Here is a 20259-nt window from a genome sequence, read left to right on the forward strand (position 1 = left end):
TAATGGCACCTACTTTACAAGCTTGTTGGGAATCTTAAACTGGCATAAGGTCAAGTGTGAAGTGTTGACTGAATGACGACTACTACAAATACAACATTAGGCATACAAATTATCTGCCATTGCTCTACCTCATAGTGCTGCGGTTTGAATGTGCCCCCCAAGGTTCGTGTGTTAGGAATCCTAAGCCCCTAGTGCAATGGGATTGGGAAGTGGGACCTTTAAGAGGTGGCTAGGTCATGAGGGCTCACCCCTTATGAAGCAATTAATGCTGTCATCATGGGAGTAGGTTAGTTATTTCAGGAGTGGACTCCTGATAAAGAGAATGAGTTTGACCCACTTTGCTCTCTGTCTCCCACTTGTTTCTGCCTTCTGCTCTTCTGCCCTCAGAAGATGCCAGTGACATACTCTCAGGCTTCCTGGGCTCCAGAACCATGAACCAAATAAATTTCTCTTCTTTATAAATTACCTAGTCTGTGGTATCTGTTACAGCAGCAGAAAACAAACTAACACATGTGATATTCTCTCATTTCCCTATTTATATAACATCAACTCCCTCACCCCATCACTGAAGAATTATTATTATTACTATTTTTGAGATGGAGATTCACTCTTGTTGCCCAGGCTGGAGTGCAATGGCATGATCTTGACTCACTGCAACCTCCGTCTCCCAGGCTCAAGCGATTCTCCTGCCTCAGCCTCCCAAGTAGCTGGGATTACAGGTGCCCGCCACCAAGCCCAGCTAATTTTTTGTATTTTTTAAGTAGAGATGGGGTTTCACCATGTTGGTCAGGTTGGTCTCGAACTCCTGACCTCAGGTGATCCACCCTTCTCAACCTCCCAAAGTGCTGGGATTACAGGCTTAAGCCACTGTGCCCAGTCGAAGAATTATTTTTAACAAATTATGGTTTGCTATAACAGAAAAAGTTAAATCCTGTTTATCATATCAATATATAAAAACCAATCTGTGGTTACAGGTATGTTTTGGTGGGGTTTATTCTGTACCACTATTTTAGACTTGGCAATTTCATATAATTTTTAATTTCGGTTTCAATAAGAGCCACTGTATTTTCTCCACCAAAATTTTTATACATGATATTATTGCTTAAAAATGCAAGCTAAGGTGGGTCCTAAAATATATTGCTGTTGCCTCTTAACAATGTTATTAAATAGTTAGTAAAATTACGAGACAACGCAAAAACAGCAGCAGCAAATGCTTATTATCCTAAAAAAAAACCACAAATGTTGTCTTGAGAATTGTTCTTTTTAACTAAAATCCTAATTTAGTTTATTAACTAAACAACTGGATGGAGATTAAACTTTCTGAGATAAAGCAAAGCAAAATGCTAAAGTTGCTGACGTGATATTTTCAAAGATTTCTGGAGATTCACAAACATATCTTGTACTGTCACTCAGCTGTCAGTCATCCCGTGTGGAACAGTCGCATTCAGGTCAAATGGATCTATTTCTACCACTTACCTGCTCTAAGAACTTGGGCATGTTTTATAATCTTTCCAACCGCCTGCCCTATCTGTAAAATGGGCATGATAATATCTGCTTCATAAGTATAATATCATACATCTCAGCAATTTCCAAGCTCAGAATGCCCATCGCATAGCAGGAACTCAACAATAAATAATGGTTTGCTATGCATGTCTTTTAGTTTGGTATAAGAAAAGCTAAATCGGCCGGGCGCGGTGGCTCATGCCTGTAATCCTAGCACTTTGGGAGGCCGAGAAGGGCGGATCACGAGGTCAGGAGATCAAGACCATCCTGGCTAACACGGTGAAACCCTGTCTCTACTAAAAATACAAAAAAAAAAAAAAATTAGCCGGCCTGGTGGCGGGCGCCTGTAGTCCCAGCTACTCGGAAGGCTGAGACATGAGAATGGCGTGAACCCGGGAGGAGGAGCTTGCAGTGAGCAGAGATCGCACCACTGCCCTCCAGCCTGGGCGACAGAGCAAGACTCCACCTCAAAAAAAAAAAAAAAAAAAAAAAAAAAAGCTAAATCAATTATATTAAATGGAGGAAGCGGGGAAGCAGGACATACAAAAGAAAAATGACAAAACTTAAAAGTCATGTTTGAAAACTGCTAGTGACCTTCATGTTGGACATCCATATATGTTCCTGGGGAAAATCTTTTAAAATTTCATTTAAAAAGGCTAAAAATGATTACCAATGAACAGATGCTATTTGATCTTTTCCTTTTAAATTTCAAAATGGATTAAATCCAACAACATTTTCCACAGCCCCATAATACATTCTTTTAAAAGAATCTCTAAGGAAAATGCTGATTATCACCCAGGAATACTGATGACTACCCCTTGATTTCAATGACAAATATTTAAAGTACTGAAAAGGCACTGCTAAATCTTTGCTAATGGAAAGACAAAGCTTATTTCTCTCTCTGTTGGAGTAACCCATTCCTAAACTAATATGCAGAACTCTTATTCCAATGATGCAAATGCTTCATTTTGGCCAGGTATAGTGGTTCACACCTGTAATCTCAGCACTTTGAGAGGCCAAGGCACGTGGATCGCTTGAGCCAAGGAGTTCTAGACCAGCCTGGGCAACATGGGAAACCCTGACTCTTACAAAAAATACAAAAATTAGCCAGGTGTGGTGGCCTGCGCCCGTCAGGGAGGTCCAGACTGCAATGAGCTGTGATTGCACCACTGCACTCCAGCCTGGGCAAGAGAGTGAGACCCTGTCTCTGAAAAGAAAAGAAAAGGAAAAAAATGCTTCATTTTAGTAAACATTCAATTCAAGGCCAATGTAATAGTGTAATGAGGGCCATCTCGGAATTTGAGGATCAAATGAAATAAAAAGGTGAAACACCATAAGGCGCTAGACAAATGTTGGCTGCTGTTATTTCTTAATAAAGTTCAATCTATTTCTTTGAAGTTGTACATCGAGGGGCTTTTAAAAAGTGCTTCATAATTGGTAGCATGAATCAACAAGTCACTAGACAAGCATGGAAAAGGAAAGATGAAATTTGAAATAAATTGCAATTATTACTTTAAAGGCTGTTTAAAACACTGAGCAATCAAAAATATTTCTGGACTACAAGAAATCAATGAAAGCAAACTAGAAAATACATGATGGTTATTCTTAAAACCCAAATAAAATTTTAGAACACATTTAGAACATGTTTAAAATGTTTCAATGGAATGTACTTAAATAAAAACATATAAGTTCTTTTCAAGTGGTTGTCTTCACATTTTATTCCTTTTTGATGGCCCATTATGCTCTACATCAACTGACTCCTGTTTCCTTCTCCAACTTCAATTACTATAACTCGTATTCTGTTTTATTCCATCTAGCTACCTCAGAGCCTTTGTACTTGCAGTTTCCTCTCCCTGGACTGAGCTTTCCATGGATTCTCTCATGGCATGTATCCTTATTTCACAAGGTCTTCCCCAGCCGCCCTAACTAAAACAGTTTCCTCTTACTCTGCTTTGTTTTTATTCACGGTCCTAATCATTCCCTGCATTATATTAAATGTCTGTTTGTTGGATGTCTATTACTCCATGAGACTGTAAGTCCTCCAGCAGAAAGGGCTTTTTCTGTTCACCACCTAAGATAATACATGACACACAGAAGGGCTTAATAATTCTTAATAATTATTTGCTTAAAAAGGAAAAAGAAAACAGTACCCACCTCCTCAATGAGCTCACAGTCTTCAAAAGGAACATAAATTTGAAATTTGCATTTATGACAGTTTATCAAGTTTTGCTTTTCTTGATGTAAAGCATTAAAAAGACAGATTGCACAGCAATGTGCAGTCCCAGCCTTATATAAACAGGAGTATATGCAAAGTTCATAAGTCGGTTATTTTAAAACACATTTTTAAAAAGCAGAATTTTAAAACTGGTCGTAAAAATGGTCACAGATACAAAAATATTTCTCAAATTGTTCTATTTCTACTACATTGTGAATTAAATAGGCTTTTGAGGGTGAGTCTCACATTCTAATGTTTTTGATGGGACATGCTTTCTAGGTCAATTTAGAATAAAGGAATGTAATAGTTTAAGTAATGTTACTGATCTCAAATATAGATATGCCAATTCACTTTGCTCTTATTCTAGCCAAAGCAACAGCTGCCCACTAAGACGAAAGATGGGAAGAAACATGGTGAGATGCAGAAAAGGCTTATTTTCAAGGGCCTGAGATATGGAAGAGGGAATGAGAGTAGGAAAAAAGATCAGGTGTTATCTGTAACCCAGCCCAGAAAAGTTGCTCTTAAATTGGGCTGCAACCTCAGGAATGCTCTGTACGCAATTAGGAAAAGTTACCATGGCAAACCTAGATATTTGCATGGGCATCTTTTCTTTATGAATTCATTACACTTCATTAAAATCATAAAATTCTAGCCCTGGAAGGGAACCTTAGAGATGATCTTTAATTCTTTACTAACTTGCACTGCCTCACCCCCAACACATACATACATACATTCATACTCAGAGAGACTGAGATATATGAAATCACAATGAAACTGTTTTAAAAGGTTTTTAAAAGAATAAACAATTTTCTTTAAAACATCATGCTACTGTAACATGATTTTACATAAAGACTGTACATATTGTAACAATGTAAACAAAGAATGATTTACTCTAATGGAAGCCAAGGGTGACAATAAAATCCTCTAAGCTGCAAATGGTGAAGTTATAGGGCCCAACCTGAAAGAGGGGATGGGGTTGTAGAGAACATGGCAGTGATATCATGGGAGTCTCACTGTTATATTTATACATGTAATAAATTTTGTTCCTTAATCCAATAACAGAAATAAAAACCAAGGTAATGTATCCAAAAGATGCATTCACAAGGCCAAAACAAGTTCTTTTTCCATTATTGAATACTTTTTGAGCTATAACTAAATTTGGGAAACATTATTTATACAGAACACATTTTATATGAACAGTCTCAATGAATTATCTTCTACATGAAAGGCTAAGTAATTTAAATGGCCAAGTTCAAAGAGCTACTTATAGTAGCAAATAAAGACCATAGCACTTGTATTTCAAATTCTAAAGTAGTATTCTTCTTAACACACCCAACTCCTTGATAGTATCTACTCCCTAGGTTACAAATAGACCATATTCTCCAGTTTTTTAGGATTCGTTTTCCTTATAGAAACAATATTATTAATGGTACCTAACATTTTGGGCTAGGCTTCAAGTCTATTTAACTCATCAAATAGTTAAACTACAACATTAAATCCAAAGGTAGATGCTGTGTCTGGGGAACATGCTGCACAGGAAAGAATGGTAGAGACAAATAATGGTCTTCCTCCTATCCCACACAAGCAGGACACATTAGGCTGTAAAACACTGACATTGTTCACCTTTCCTTTTCTCCACCCTTCTCCCAGGAAAACCTGTTATTCAAATCCTACAAACTATCTTGAACCTCCATTCTAAATCCTTCCTGAGGTCCTGCCCTATATTTCCCACTACCAACAGTCCTGAGATTTCTGAGCTTCAAAATTCTCCACTACCTTCTTCATCAACTACCAAACTCCTGTATTAGTCCATTCTCACATTGCTATAAAGAAACACCTGAGACTGGGTAATTTATAAAGAAAAGAGGTCTAACTGGCTTACAGTTCTGCAGGCTGTGAGGCACGGCTGGGGAGGCCTCAGGAAACTTCCAATCATGGCAAAGGTAAACAGGAAGCAGGCACAGCCGGAGAAGAAGGAAGAGAGCAAAGGTGTAGGTGCTACACACTTTTAAACAACCAGATCTCATGAGAACTCACTCATTATCACGAGAACAGCAAGAAGGAAATCCACCCCTGCGGTCCAATCGTCTCATACCAGACCCCTCCTCCAACATTGGGGATTATAATTCAACATGAGATTCGGGCAGGGACACAAATCCAAACCATATCAACTCCGGTTGTAAAAGTGTAGCTCATCCCAACTCAGTGTTTTGGTAACAAAATATGACTCAGAGATCCTTAATCTACAGTGCAGATTTTTAAGGGGATTGTTTTTGAATTATTCAACAAAGTGAGTAGGGTAGGGAAGCAAAGAAATTCTTTGTGTAGATGAATCATTTGTAATTTGAAGAACACTGTATAGCTATAAACTAAACTTTATATTTCATTTCCTAGATCATAGATGTGTGTACATGTATAGGGAATATATATTTTAATTTCACATGACAGAATCCTAAGGAATACTTACTTTTTAAAAAGTACTTATAAACCTTTTAATCTATGGAAGCTAGAAAAAATTTTATAAAACTTTTCCTGTTTATGTGGAGTGAAATTCTTCAGCTAGTTTGAAAAAGATGAAAGTCCTGACATATTTGATAAATTACATCATTCACAAATCAGTAAGTCAGCAGATGGTGCTAATGAAGATTACAACGGGCACTCCCAAATGTATCACTTTCTTAAATTCAGTGAACCATCTGGCAAATAGAAATCATTGGCTATAAATAGTATTGCAAAAAATACAAACAGGCCAAGGGAAATTCCTAATATGCATAGGGTCAGTAGCATTATGTTCATATAAAAAAAGTGCTTTCGTATATAATTATCTCTTTCATAAGAAACCAGAAGTGCACTACTGCATTGTTATCTCTTGATAAGAATATGAAATTGTCGGAAGAATATTCAAAACCCATTTAATGAAAACCAAATAGGAATTCACAAATATTATTACATGTAAAAAGATATTCAAATGCAAAAGTACATTTGACCAAAAAAAGAAAAAAAAAAAAGATTCCTGAATGGGCAAAGGTTTTTCCCCATCCCCACTTCTTTCAGCCTTCCATCTCCTGTAATAAAAAGATCATTTTTCTTTATCATATTCTTTTTAATTCTAAAGATTCTGATCAGAGAAAGAAATAATCAATTCCACAAAATTCATTCACCAAAAAATTATTTGAAATCCTAATTCATAGTATAAATAATACTGTTAATAAGCTTTATCATAATACAAAGTAATCTTTCCAAAGCAGAATGTCTGTGTTATATTTCTAGCTTAAATGATCTTGTCAGAAACTGATGACCTCCTACAATAGTTCTATAGAAATAGTTTTTTATATTTATATGCATATGTGTTTGTATATATATGCGCACATACAGAAATAGAAAATTGTGTGTCAAAAATATACACACTTCCACCTACATATACACTTGCTGAGATATAGTAGCTGTAATTTTTATAGGCAGCTCAAGAAATCAAGAAAATATATTTATTCCATGATTCCCCGCAAACCAAGCACATAATGTGTAGTATCCCCAAACTATTTTTAGTTGTTATGTACAAATTATGTGGAAAACTAATGAACACATAAAGATGGGAAAGGGGAAGGAACTGAATCATGGTATAATAAGAATTAATAATAAAACATTTTTCTATTTAAAATGCATTTAGTGAACTTGACATTATTATTATTGCCCTTCATTATTAAACAACTTAAAAGACTTTCCAAGTATTTGTCTACCTATCTTGAATCAATTTCATCACTCAGATTAATTGACTCATACAATATTACCCAAAAGGTAATGTTAAATGACTACAAGCCCACCAGGGCATATGAAAATGTGTGTATAACACACACACACACACACACACACACACACACACACACACACACACACAGTCTGCATATCTAAAAGTTTAGTTATATTTTACAGCTGAACATAAATATGTAGTATAATAAATAATAAAATATAATTATCCTTTTTTAACAGTTTCAAGAAAGGTAGGATCACAAAAATGAAACATAATTGATGGCTGGTAGGTGTAAAAAATATGTAAAATTAGTTTGTTCTACTGATTTCATAATTGGATGGCATATTCTACTAACAGAGCAGCAAGGGTGCAAAGATTGAAATTTAAACCCCTAATTAAGCAGTAGTTTGACAGTTCTAATGTCCTGTACCTGCTTGACACCATGACTCAGTAAGCAATCTCAAATGAAAATTAATACCGCGTATAGTATAATCTTAGTTATAAGTAACAGCTGATCGTGTTTAGAAAATGAAAACCTCAAGTGTTCAAAAATGCTTGTGCTCACCAAAAACAACAAAAACTTCTATATAGTTTTACTCATTCAAGAAACAGCAATTTGTAATAATAAAAAATGGTTTGTGGATTCACTTACAACACCTTGATTACTGTCATTTGATCATAACACAACTGCAACCAACCCGGCTGCCATGTCAGCTTCTCTTCAGGGGCTAGGTCTTTAGTCATAAATCAATGAAATGACTAATTCAATGACTAATGCTTGCAGCCATTCCAGTTTTTGCATCTCACAATATAGCTACTCAATAACACAATAGACTTATCTTTCAAAATGCTTCCTTCTTTTCTAGGGTTGAAAAATAACACATTACCATTTACATTTAGGGTGAACTTCAGTAACTAAAGTGTTCAATACTTCTGAAATGGTGACCTGCTAAAAGTGGCCAAAGTCACAAACCTCTCCTCTCTTCTTTCTTGATGGTTTAAAATAGTTTTCCAGATCTAAAAGACCCATGAAAGTATTTATTACTGTTTCCTGCATCAGTCTTATTTGCTATAGTAATATTACATGTTAATCTTAAAAAACAAAAACTTTTTCTTTTGCTAAAGAAGCAACTAATAATGCAAATGGAGCTTAGATGTAAACATTACCAAAAAACAAGATGCTAACACAATTAAAAGGATTTAGTAGTTAAAATGGATTTTAACTATTTACATCTGCTTTCAGTGTTATAAATGATGAAAACCTAGTGTTCATATCCCTCATAATAAAAATTTATTCTGCACTTTAATACAAAGGCTATGTTGCATAAACAGAGAGGATTTAAAGCTGTAGCAGAGTGGCTGAATGAAAGGAAAATGGCAATCTTTCTGGCTCCAGTAGATGCCATTCCCTATCACACAATATTTCCCACTCATAAATATATGACAAATACTTCCTCAATCATTTTTTACGAGCAGGGATGCACAGGGGGTAGTCAATGGCTAGCTTGAGGGAAAATAGGAACAGCAGGCGGCAGAAACTGTACAGAAAATGGCTATGTGGTAAATTCTCTTCTGGAACATCACTCAGTTACCCAGTCTTTGATCTTTCAGCTACAATTACACTAACTTCCACAAGATCTGGATCCCTCCCAACCCTCCCCGCAAGACATACACACACCAACCCCAAGCCAGATCATTAGTTATACATAAAACCTATTAAGATTTGGTTTTATAAAATAGGATCATTCATACCTCTACATTATTATAAATTAAAATTTGCTATTTAGACAAGAGTTTACTTTCAATTGGCTATAACCATGTCATCATCACAACTGGTCTCACAAAAAACATGGGGTGTCTGGCGACAGCTAAATCACAGACTGGCGTCTCCTAAGCAGTCTGTCTACCATTAGGGTCTGGGAAATGGTATTTACTATACAATTAGAGCCAGGGAGTTCTACCTGTAATCATCCAAATACAGGTGTGAGAAGTCCCTTTGGGCAAGGAAACTGACTCATCCCTTTTCATGTAAACTTTGATGTCTGTATTGTTTCACAGAGCCTCAGGAAACCTTACCATTCATATCACAATGAGAAGATTTATTAACTGAGGTCAAGTAATAAATTTTAAAATTCATTCCTAAAGGTAACAATTTTTAACACATTAATCATCAAATTTATAAGAATTTGAAAGGCGACAGAACTGATTATTTTAAAGTTAATTACCTGATGGAGGATACTGACCAGCTGAATGAAATCTTTATGTTAAATTTATGCTTTTTAGAACATTACCAATAAGGAGGCTAAATTCATCTTCCTATCAGGAACACAAAATGTCTTATAGTAATATCAACAGGGCATTTTTAGTTGCAGTAATTTCACAGAATTTATTCTAATGATTTATTGGAGTTAACCATCTGACATTAATTATTGTTTTGGCTTCCAGTCTATGAATGTTTATTTTTCAGTTTAAAGCCTTCTCACTCTTTGATATCATATGGAAATGAGAATTTTTAATGGAAAATTGAAACCATGTGCATCTAAGTACTTAATGAAGTACAGGGAGAAACAGACAATATAGTTTAGGAGAATTCAGATATTTTGCTTTGGATAGTTTTGATTTGTTTGTATGACTCAATAGTATAAAATACTTAAGAGTCCAGTGAGGCAAGTCAAAGTGAGTGGTATGCCAAATGTGGACATGCCCACAGGTACATGAACATATAATTTTTTGAAGTTATCAGTGATAGTAACAAATCTTGTACATTTTGGTTACATGCCAAAAATGACAATCAATACATGAATGCATAGTTTTTACCTCGATGTACTTTTAAAGCATTTGAAACAGGTACTGGTCTTTCCCCACACACAGCCTTTTTTTTTTTTTTTTTAAAGCATTCAATCTGGATTTTAAAATTCATGCCCAGCTACAACCCCAAGTGGGTATTTTAAAGTCACTTATAATATCAACACAGCTAGAAATTCCTAGTGTAAGAAGTTTTATTGTTGTGACCACATTTACTCTCATTTTGCAATGCAAATAAACAATAATGTCTAATAAACTTACATTTGATAAGTAAATATATATAATTCAATATTGCTTATTTAATTCAGTTTTTCTTAAGTTCTCTAAGTCAATTAGAAGACTCATCTGTGAAGGTAAATACCAAGCACAGCTTTCTCATCCATTTTAAACTTTTTAATAATAAGGAGAAAAATATTAAAATTAAACATTGCCGTTAAGTACATGTATGTGGGTGTGTGTTTGTGTGTGTACAGAGATGATGCATCTGGGTACATCTGGTGAGGAAAAACTTACCATTTGTTTTTCTTTCTAATGTAGTCTTTTTCAGAAAGATTAACCAAGTAGACCATTGGTTTTGAAGTCAAAAATAAGTGTTTATTCAACACTTCAATCTAAAGTGGGAGATGGAGAAAGAATCTCTTTTAAAAGTTTAGTAAATATGGAGAAAATCACTGAAGAATTTGAAAGTAAACATTCCTTAAAACAAGTAGGCATTTTCATTTTTATAATTCTTGTTTCCAAAAGATTAGTGGTTATGAAATATCATGAGGGGGGGAAAAGAAAAAAATAACAAGCCCAGGAATAAGCAATCACTGACAGAAATAAAAATTTAGATATAATGGTAAGTGTAAAATAATGACAACTCTAATTTGTTCCCTAGCAAATGAAAGCAAAGGCAGTAATAGATGGCATGATATTTACAACTTACCTCTTTGTCATTCCAATCATGATAGAAGCGAACAGGTTTCTTTTGATCTATAACCCAGGATTTTACTTTGCACATTATATCCTACACATGATTGAGAAAAAGTAAATATATATGAATAACTAAACATTTAGATACTAAATATTGAAAAGTTTTCAAATTTTCAAAATAAAAATAGATTGTTTTAATGAAAGGGGGCTAGGTCACACAAATAATTATTTTCAATATCTCATTTAAAAACCAAATACTAATAAAACATTGTGGCATTAAATTTTTAATGTATAAAATGGACAATATTAGCAAAAATTAGTAACAGCCTGAAAAATGTCAAGACAATTCAATTACATCAAAGACTAATACAAGAGTTACTACCATTTCAATATTACCTAGTGATGCCATATAGAAGACAAACATGCTATTAGAAAATGGAGTGAGGGGATATACTGAAGAAAGACTAAATTATATTTTTCCCCTAAGAAGAAAAACAAACAAGACAAAATTGAGCCTATTATCGATGATCCAGCCTCCAAAATATTAAATCAACTGACCAAATCCCTTTTTATTTTAGATTAATTTTTTGCCAACACCTTCTCCCTGCCCACTTCTCCCGCAGCCGCACCCCCAATACCCCCAACTCCCCCACCCCCCCAACCTGCCAAAGCCTCCATTACACAATGGCAAGAGCCCTGCACTGGTGACCTCCAACCAGCTGCATTCACTTTCAGAACATCTCTCTCTGCTGGAAATCTAAAGGCCTTTTAGTTAGCAAGCTAGTGTGCATTCAGAAGGAGTAACTGCAGGAAGAGCCCAATGTGCTTTGTTTCTCTGGCCTTTCTTCACAGAAAGATTAATCATCTGTGAAATGGAAACGGCAAACAGCAAGTGACACAAACTGAACCCTTCAAGCCTTTCCTCATCAGTTTTGTGGTTCTGAATCTAAAAGCTGCGTGTGGCAAGGTTCTCCTTACAGGCAGGTGTTAATAAAAGGCTCTGGGGTCTGAAAGGTCAAATTTAGCTCTTCCAGAAGAAGTGCATTTGAGAGTCATCTGGGTGTCTGTTGTTGTTGTTACTAAAGATAATTTATGGATATGTTTTAAATATGCATTTCTCAAAATTTATTGTAACACAATTATTAGTAATCAATTTCCTGGATTTTTATCAATGTATTTTACTTTACCATAATCAGTTATTCTTCTTTAAATATCCATTTGTATAAATTATCTCAATATTTAGTATACCTTCCTTCCAAATTTTGCTGTTACCAACAGGAAAAATAAGGAAAAAGCCTTATATCCTTAGATCCTGATTTGAAACCCTCCAGGCAAAGGACTTCCCACAGATTTTAACAAGGAAGGGGCAAGCTGAAAACTTTTAATGAAATCTAACATGTTCGGCTTAAGAATAATCACTTTTACTCTTCTATAACTGAATTTCACTCATAAATGTTTAAAAGTGGCTAATGTAACACCATTTCCTACAAGGAGAAGATCAAAGTGCTATATTACAAATGCATTATGATTAAAAAAGCCCTGTGCAGCCTTGCTATTAACTGTTCTTTAAACCCTAAAAGGCTTCCCATAGATCTCACTTGGCACTGCATATACAACCTTTGACAAGTAATGTAGACCATTTTTATTCATTGCCTAAAATTGTAGGCAATTATGTGCGTCACACTGGCCACCTGCAAATTCTGAATGCCTGCTCTAGTTGTCAGTGCAAAAAACTAATGTCGGAGGGGATTAATCTAGGGGGAGAGAGTCCTCTTTAATGGCTCCAGCAGGTGAAATGGCCCAGCTGGTTACTATGATGAGTGGCCAGAACAGCTTATGTAGAGACACGCAACAAGATTATACAAAAGAAAGAAAAAACAGTCGTACCATCTTATATTTGGTTCCATTAGTTTTTTCAATTAAAGAAAGAAAACAGACAAAAGAAAGCCAAACAAAAAATAGGGGAAGAAATTAAATTTTAATCATATAAAAAGTATAAAATACTTCTGTAACTACAAACATTTTTACAAAACCTCAGAGCCTCAATAAGTGCTGATCACCAGTGAAGGAATTTCAGTATTTCTCTTTCATTTTAAATTAACTGGACCATTACTTCAGATATAGAAATCTTATCACAAAAGCATTTTGGCATTTGCTTTTTCTCACATTACAAATTACATTACAAATTAGAAGAACTCAAAAAATTTTTTGCCGTCAAGTTTTAATTAAATAGAATTCACTTATAATCAAAGTTCTTGAACAGCATAGTATTCCTTAAAGCCACATTCAAATATTTTTAGAGAAATTTATATATTATAACCTAGTTTTTGGACAGTTGAAATAAAAACATTTTGTACTCAGTGCTCTCTTAATTATTCCCACAAAAGATTTAACAGCCAAGAAAAGACAACTTAGATTTACTAAAAGATGTCAGTTTTATTTAAGACAAATCAAAAATAGATTGCTTTTCAGTTAAGATTATCTTATATAAATGATCAGTATATGGTACAGTTTCAATGTGCTCTTTTTCTTACATAAAGTAAAAATTAATTCTAATTTTAGCAAAAAATTAAAAGATATTATATTCTTTATCGCAAAAACTTCTAAACAGATGAAAGAAAACATTTGGGCTTGTTTGGATATAATACTTATTGGTTGATTGAATTTATTTCCTTATGTTCATATATATAAATACATATATAAATAACGATGATTAGAACAATAAAAGGTTCCAGTTAACTGAGCTTGGTTAACTGGAAAAAAAAATGAATACCCAATGCATTCAGAAGTTGCCTTAGGTTCCATATTTCTTTACTGTCATTATATAGAAATGCAGATGTAGGGGTACTAAATTGGGCTGTTTTGATAACTTTAACAAATCCCTCATTTTCAAAATAAATTCTGTACATTATAGAGATACATAAAAATTCCCGGTCATTTGAACTTTTCGGTTAGACTGCAGTTACATGAGTGGACTAATTCAAGAGGTAACAGTATAATGCTTAAGCATGGGAATAAATCCTAGCCACTTACCAGGTCTGTGACCTACTTCATTGATAAAATGCAGAGGATGAGATCTACCTCCTAGGGAGTGTTGTGAAGATTAAAAGAGATAATGCATATAGTGTTTAGCACAGTTCTTGGCACAGAATGAATTCTCAATAAATGTGAGTAGTTGCCATTGTTATGATTGCTGAAAGATTAAATCCCAGTGATCCACAAAATGGCAATATGTTCTCTTGGGTGCTCCTTTAAAGCATATGTATACTTTTTCATCTGTATAATTGTTCACTAGTTCTTTTCTTCAAATTTCTGAGTTTCTAAAAATACTGGCTTTTTTCATGAAATCTCAAGTCAGGCTTCTAATCTTAACATTCTGCAAGAACTAGCTTTTGCTAAATGACTATCTTTTAACTGCAAAGAAACTTAACCCAAACTCACCTTGAACACCTCACTCTTCTGCTTTGACTCTTCTTACTCAGAGCTTCACATTTAAAATTAGAAATGCTTTATTTTCTTGATATATTTTATTATTGTTATTGTTAACAGCAACTGTAATGTATTTAGACTCACAGCTTCATGTGTGACTTGCCTAAATTCCCATAGCTAGTAAGTGGCAGAGATGAGATTCAAATTCAGGTCTAAGTGACTTGAAGGTTCATGTTCTCTTCCATACCCTGGCATATTTGTCTTCCTTACTGCTTTTATAACTGTTCCTTGTTTAGCCTAGACATCCCCCAAGGTTGTTACTCAAAATCCTCATTCTCATTCAGGCTATCAGAGAAATTCAATGTTCTTATTTTTATTATTTGGCTACAATAGCTGATCATTAATCCATGTATCACAAAAATAGTAATTTTTCTTTGCAGACAATTACATAATAATCCAGTCATTTATTATACATTCCTAAAATACTAGACTTCTCTATCTTGGTATCTTCAGTCCCCATAGCAGGAATTATTAACCTATGATCCATAAATAGATTGCAGGGGTTCCTTACCACCCTGAAACTGTACATAAAGTTCTGTTTATGTGCCTTTGAGGGAAGATGGCACATAACTTTCAAATGCTTTTCAAAGGGATCCATAATCCAAAAATCCAAGAACCATGGCTGTTAGTGACTCTGATGGCAATACTCAAATGTCCGAACAACAGTTAAGTAAATGTTCTAGGTCCAGGGACTCCCAGACCAGAGGTTGAGACACTGACCCAAAACATGCTTTAGCCAGACCCTGCACTGAAAATTTCTCTATCCTGTCCAATACTGTACCGATAAAAATTCCACCTTTTATAATGTTTATCTAACAAATTCCAGTTAAAATCATAATAGGGATGTTAGAGAATATTATATATTAAATATATCATTATTCTAAAAGAACTACTTGCTCGAGGGTAAAAAAAATGTTTAGGGAGAAAAATATGGGACTTGTCCTACTAGATATTAAAATAAACCATAAAACTATAGTAATTAGAATAGTATGACACTGGCACAAGAAGACAGATACAGATTAGAAACAATCTAAAAAGCCAGGCATGGTGGCTCATGCTTGTAATCCCAGCATTTTGGGAGGCTGAGGCAGGAGGCTGGCTTGAGGCTAGGAGTTTGAGACCGTCTTGGGCAACATAGTGAGACCCCATCTCTACAAAAAATAAAAAAATAAAAAATTAACTGGGTGTGGTGGTGTGTGTCTGTAGTTCCAGCTACTCAAGAGGCTGAGGTTGATGGGGGTATTGCTTGAGTCCAGTATGAGGCTGCAGCAAACTACGATCACGCCATGCACTCCAGCCTGGGTGACAGAGCGAGACCCTGTCTCCAAAAAAAAATGAAAAAAATAAACTTTTTTTTTTTTTTTAAATAAAATCTAGGCTGGGCACAGTGGCTCATGCCTATAATCCTAGCACTTTGGGAAGCCAAGGCAGGTGGATCACCTGAGGTCAGGAGTTTGAGACCAGCTTGGCCAACATAGCGAAACCCCATCTCTACTAAAATAAATAAATAAATAAATTAGCTAGATGTGGTGACAGGCATCTGTAATCCCATCTACTCAGGAGGCTGAGGCAGTAGAATCACTTGAACCCAGGAGGTGGAGGTTGCAGTGAGCCGAGATTGCACCACTGCATTCCAGCCTGGGGGACAAGAGCAAAACTTGTCTCAAAAAAAAAAAAAATACAAAAAAATAAAAAAAACAAAGAAAATCTAAAAAGCCATTAATTGGAGATTTGCTAATTAAGTTATGGGGCACTGATACAACAGAACACTTTGTAGTCATTAAGATGAGATATATCTATATGTAGATTTGTATGGGAAAATGTCCAAAATATACTGCTAAGTGAGAACAGCAGGTTTAGAACAATGGAATATGGTTAAGAATATGGATTTTGGCCATATTTCTCAAGATCTGAGTTCAAGTCCTGGTTCTAACACTTTCTGGCTGAGTAATTTTGGGGAAGTTACCTAACCTCTCTCAGCTTGTTTCTGTGAAACTGTATAACTCCAATAAAATATGGTGATTGTGAAAATAAAACAAGAAAATACATGTAAAACAACTGGCAAGTTCTAGGCACACAGTAAATACTCAATAAATAATAATATTTATGGAGCTGGGCGCAGTGGCTCACGCCTGTAATTCCAGCACTTTGGGAGGCCGAGGCAGGCGGATCACGAGGTCAGGAGATCGATACCATCCTGGCTAACATGGTGAAACCCCGTCTCTACTAAAAATACAAAAAATTAGCCAGGTGTGGTGGCAGGTGCCTGTAGTCCCAGCTACTCGGGAGGCTGAGGCAGGAGAATGGTGTGAACCCGGGAGGCGGAGCTTGCAGTAAGCCAAGATGGTGCCACTGCACTCCAGCCTGGGCAACACAGCGAGACTCCATCTCAATAAATAAATAAATAAATAATATTTATGGCAGAATGCATAATGTGATTCCATTTATGGTTTTGAAACTATATATAATATATATAAATAGACATACTCAAATAATGAAACTGGTTAGATAACACACTAAATAATTAGCAATAGAAATCTCTAGAAGGTTAGATGCCAGACAGCTTTTCCCTTCCTGCCTTCTTTTTAAAACTACAATATTTTAAAAAATTTTAACCAACAAATATCACTGTTATAATAGGAAAAAAATAAAGGTATATTCACAGGGTAAGGGGAGAGGGGAAACTTCATCTATTCTCTGTCCACCATCTGTAATCCTAAAATTTGATGGCTAAATGAATAGACTTGGTGGTTTATCAGGGTGACTCACTCTTATTCTGCAATAATTATAACTTCCAAGTTATACTTACCTTCAGGAAAACCTGTCACCACAATTCTAATGCTGATATCCAGATGAACTGACTTATGCTGGTTAGGTAGCTTTAACAAAGACAGCCAACAATGCACTCAGACTACAAGAATTAGGGCAAGGCTTCCGGTTCAAAACAGTCGCTAGAAGTCCACTAATACAGCATCCTCCAACTATTCCCTTTAAACACCGAAATTGAAGGAAAAAAATCAAACTAAGCTTTCTCTTATAAAATAGACCTCCACTGTGTATTCTATTAATGATGTTTGGGATCTCTCTGAATCACAGTATTAAGCATTTGTTGCTGTACTAGATAAATGCTGCTATTTATGGAGGCAGGAGTACTGATCCCTGGACAACATCTTTCTATATACCTGAATGACTGAAACTCCCAGAAAAGGATTGGGCAATAATGAACGGAACTAGCAGTAATGCTCTACATGACTATGCGTGTATGGGGGTGAGGGGAACCCCCCAAGAATTAACACAATAGGCTAATTCTAGCAATAACCTTGGTAGAATACATGCTGCCAATTGTAGGTTTTCAGTTATATGATTCACTGAAGTAGATAGTAAGACCACCCCCAGAATATAATGTTCCTGGCCCCTGTCTGCAATAAAGTGGCAACCAAAATGGACACCAATTTACTTCTGAGGCATAGATCTCAGCAAAGGATCTGGCCATTGGTAAAGAGAAGAAGGCAACTGTCCCTATGATTCCTGAAAATAAGTTTGAATGCATTTTACCATGTTTGAGGAAGGGTCTGGAGGTTGTGGGGAAGCCAACAAATCTGATTTTAATAAAAGGAATACTGATAATTTATGGAAAGTAGAGTCATAGAAAAAACACATCTTTAAAAATGACTGAGAAACAAAAAAACCTCAATGAATTATTTGTCATACTTAGTAGAATGCAAAAAGATAAGAGCATCTACACAATAGGAGCAGATGAACTGACTTATGCTGGTTAGGAAGCTTTAACAAAGACAGCCAACAATGCACTCGAGGTCACAAAAAGAGAACAGTGAGGTTAGAAAAAAATGGATGAGATATATCTAGAGAGTTGATAAAAGTACAAATATTTTTAATGAAACCAAAATCAAAGTAGGAAAATAAATACACTCAGTATAACATATCTAAGTGCCCAAATGAACTACCAGAGAATGAACGCGTCTGTAATTACCGCCCTGATCAACATATAAAAGATTATTAGTAGTACAGTTACAATGTTCCACTCCTCTTCAGAGATAATCACTACTTCTGGCTTCTTTGCATCACAAATTAGCCTGTTATTGAAACTTATAGAAATAATCACACAATATATATTACTTTGCATCTGGCTTCTTCTGCTCAGTATTATTTGTGAATTCATCCATGTCATTCCATGTAGCAGTATTGTGTTTTTCTCTGTGGTATAATATTTCACTGTAGGAATATTGCACAATTTATACATTCTACTGTTAATGGACATCTAGGCTGTTTACACTTTAAGGCTATTAGGAATAAAGTTGCTATAAACATTCTCGTACATATATTTTGGTAAATTTGTGCATGTATTTCTCTTGAGTATATACCTAAGACTGGAATTGCTTGGTTGTAGGTCAGGCATTTATCCAAACTTCATACATATTGCTAATAAATTTTCAAAAGCAGATGTACTAATTTATACTCCCATCAGCAATGTATGACAATTTCATTTGCTTCACATTCTTCCCAACACTTGGTATTGTCAGTCTTATTAATTTATGGCAAGTGTATGGTATCTCACCATAGTCTGAATTTGCATTTCTGTGGTGATTAATGAGGAATTTCTTCTTTTGTGAAGTACTTGTTGAAGTCTCTGCATATTTTTCTATCAGGCTGTCTTTTTCTTATTTATTTGTAGGAATTCTTTGTTAGATGCTGCAAATATCTTCTTTCTCTGAGGAATGGTCTTTTATGTTCACGAAAGAGATTCACCTATAATTTTTCTCTCTTACATTGTAAGATTTTGGTATCAGGACTATTCTGACCTCATACAAGTTTTTCCTCTTTTTCTACTGTATGGAAGAGTGTGATTGAGACTTCACATGTATAGTAAAGTCATCTGGGTCAGGACTTTTCTTTATAGTAAGGTTTAAAATTATGAGTTCAATTTCTTCAATAGATATAAGACTATTTACATTTTTTATTTCTTTTTACACTCATTTTCTTAAGCAGTCTTTTAAATTTGCCCATCTCATATATTTTTCAAATTCATTGCCATAAATTGCTTATAATATCCTCTTAGTAGCCTATTGATGTCTACAGAATCTACAGTAACACATTTTCGTTCATGATGCTAGTTTCACTTTTCTTTTTCCCCATTCACTAGTCTTGCTAAGAATTTATATTTTACTAGTGTTTTCAAATGATGAACTTTTGGCCTTTTTGATCCTTTTTATTACATGCTTCTTTCCTATTTCATTAATATTTACTTTCATCTTAATTGTTTCCCTTTATCATATTTACTTTCATCTTAATTGTTTCCCTTTATCTAATTTCTCTGGGTTCCTTTTATTGTTCTTTTTCTAACTCCTTCATAAGAATACTTTCAGATCACTGATTTCACCTTTCCTTATTTTGAGACATATACATTTATGACTAAATGTATAGAACTTGAGTTTATACATTAGAAAACAACAAATTTGGTATATTGCATGTTTATTATCATAAACTATTTTCTTTCCATAGTGATTTCTTCTTTGAAACATGACATCTTTTAGAATTATACTGCTTAACTTCCAGACATTTAGAC

At 34.9% G+C, this 20259-nt stretch overlaps 1 protein-coding gene across 2 annotated transcripts in view; it reads right to left on the bottom strand.

Moving 5' to 3' along the window:
* The window catches only part of OLA1 (Obg like ATPase 1), a 173521-nt gene that overhangs the window by 37348 nt on the left and 115914 nt on the right, over positions 1–20259 (bottom strand). For both annotated transcript variants that reach the window (XM_004032814.4, XM_004032813.4), the window contains 2 exons: positions 11200–11280; positions 10785–10882 (listed from right to left, as the gene is read on the bottom strand). In XM_004032814.4, the coding sequence (XP_004032862.4) occupies positions 10785–10882; positions 11200–11280 (179 nt within the window). The remainder of the gene's footprint in view (positions 1–10784; positions 10883–11199; positions 11281–20259) is intronic.

The sequence above is a fragment of the Gorilla gorilla genome, chromosome 11 (genome assembly GCF_029281585.2).
Source record: "Gorilla gorilla gorilla isolate KB3781 chromosome 11, NHGRI_mGorGor1-v2.1_pri, whole genome shotgun sequence".
Classification (NCBI taxonomy): domain Eukaryota; kingdom Metazoa; phylum Chordata; class Mammalia; order Primates; family Hominidae; genus Gorilla; species Gorilla gorilla.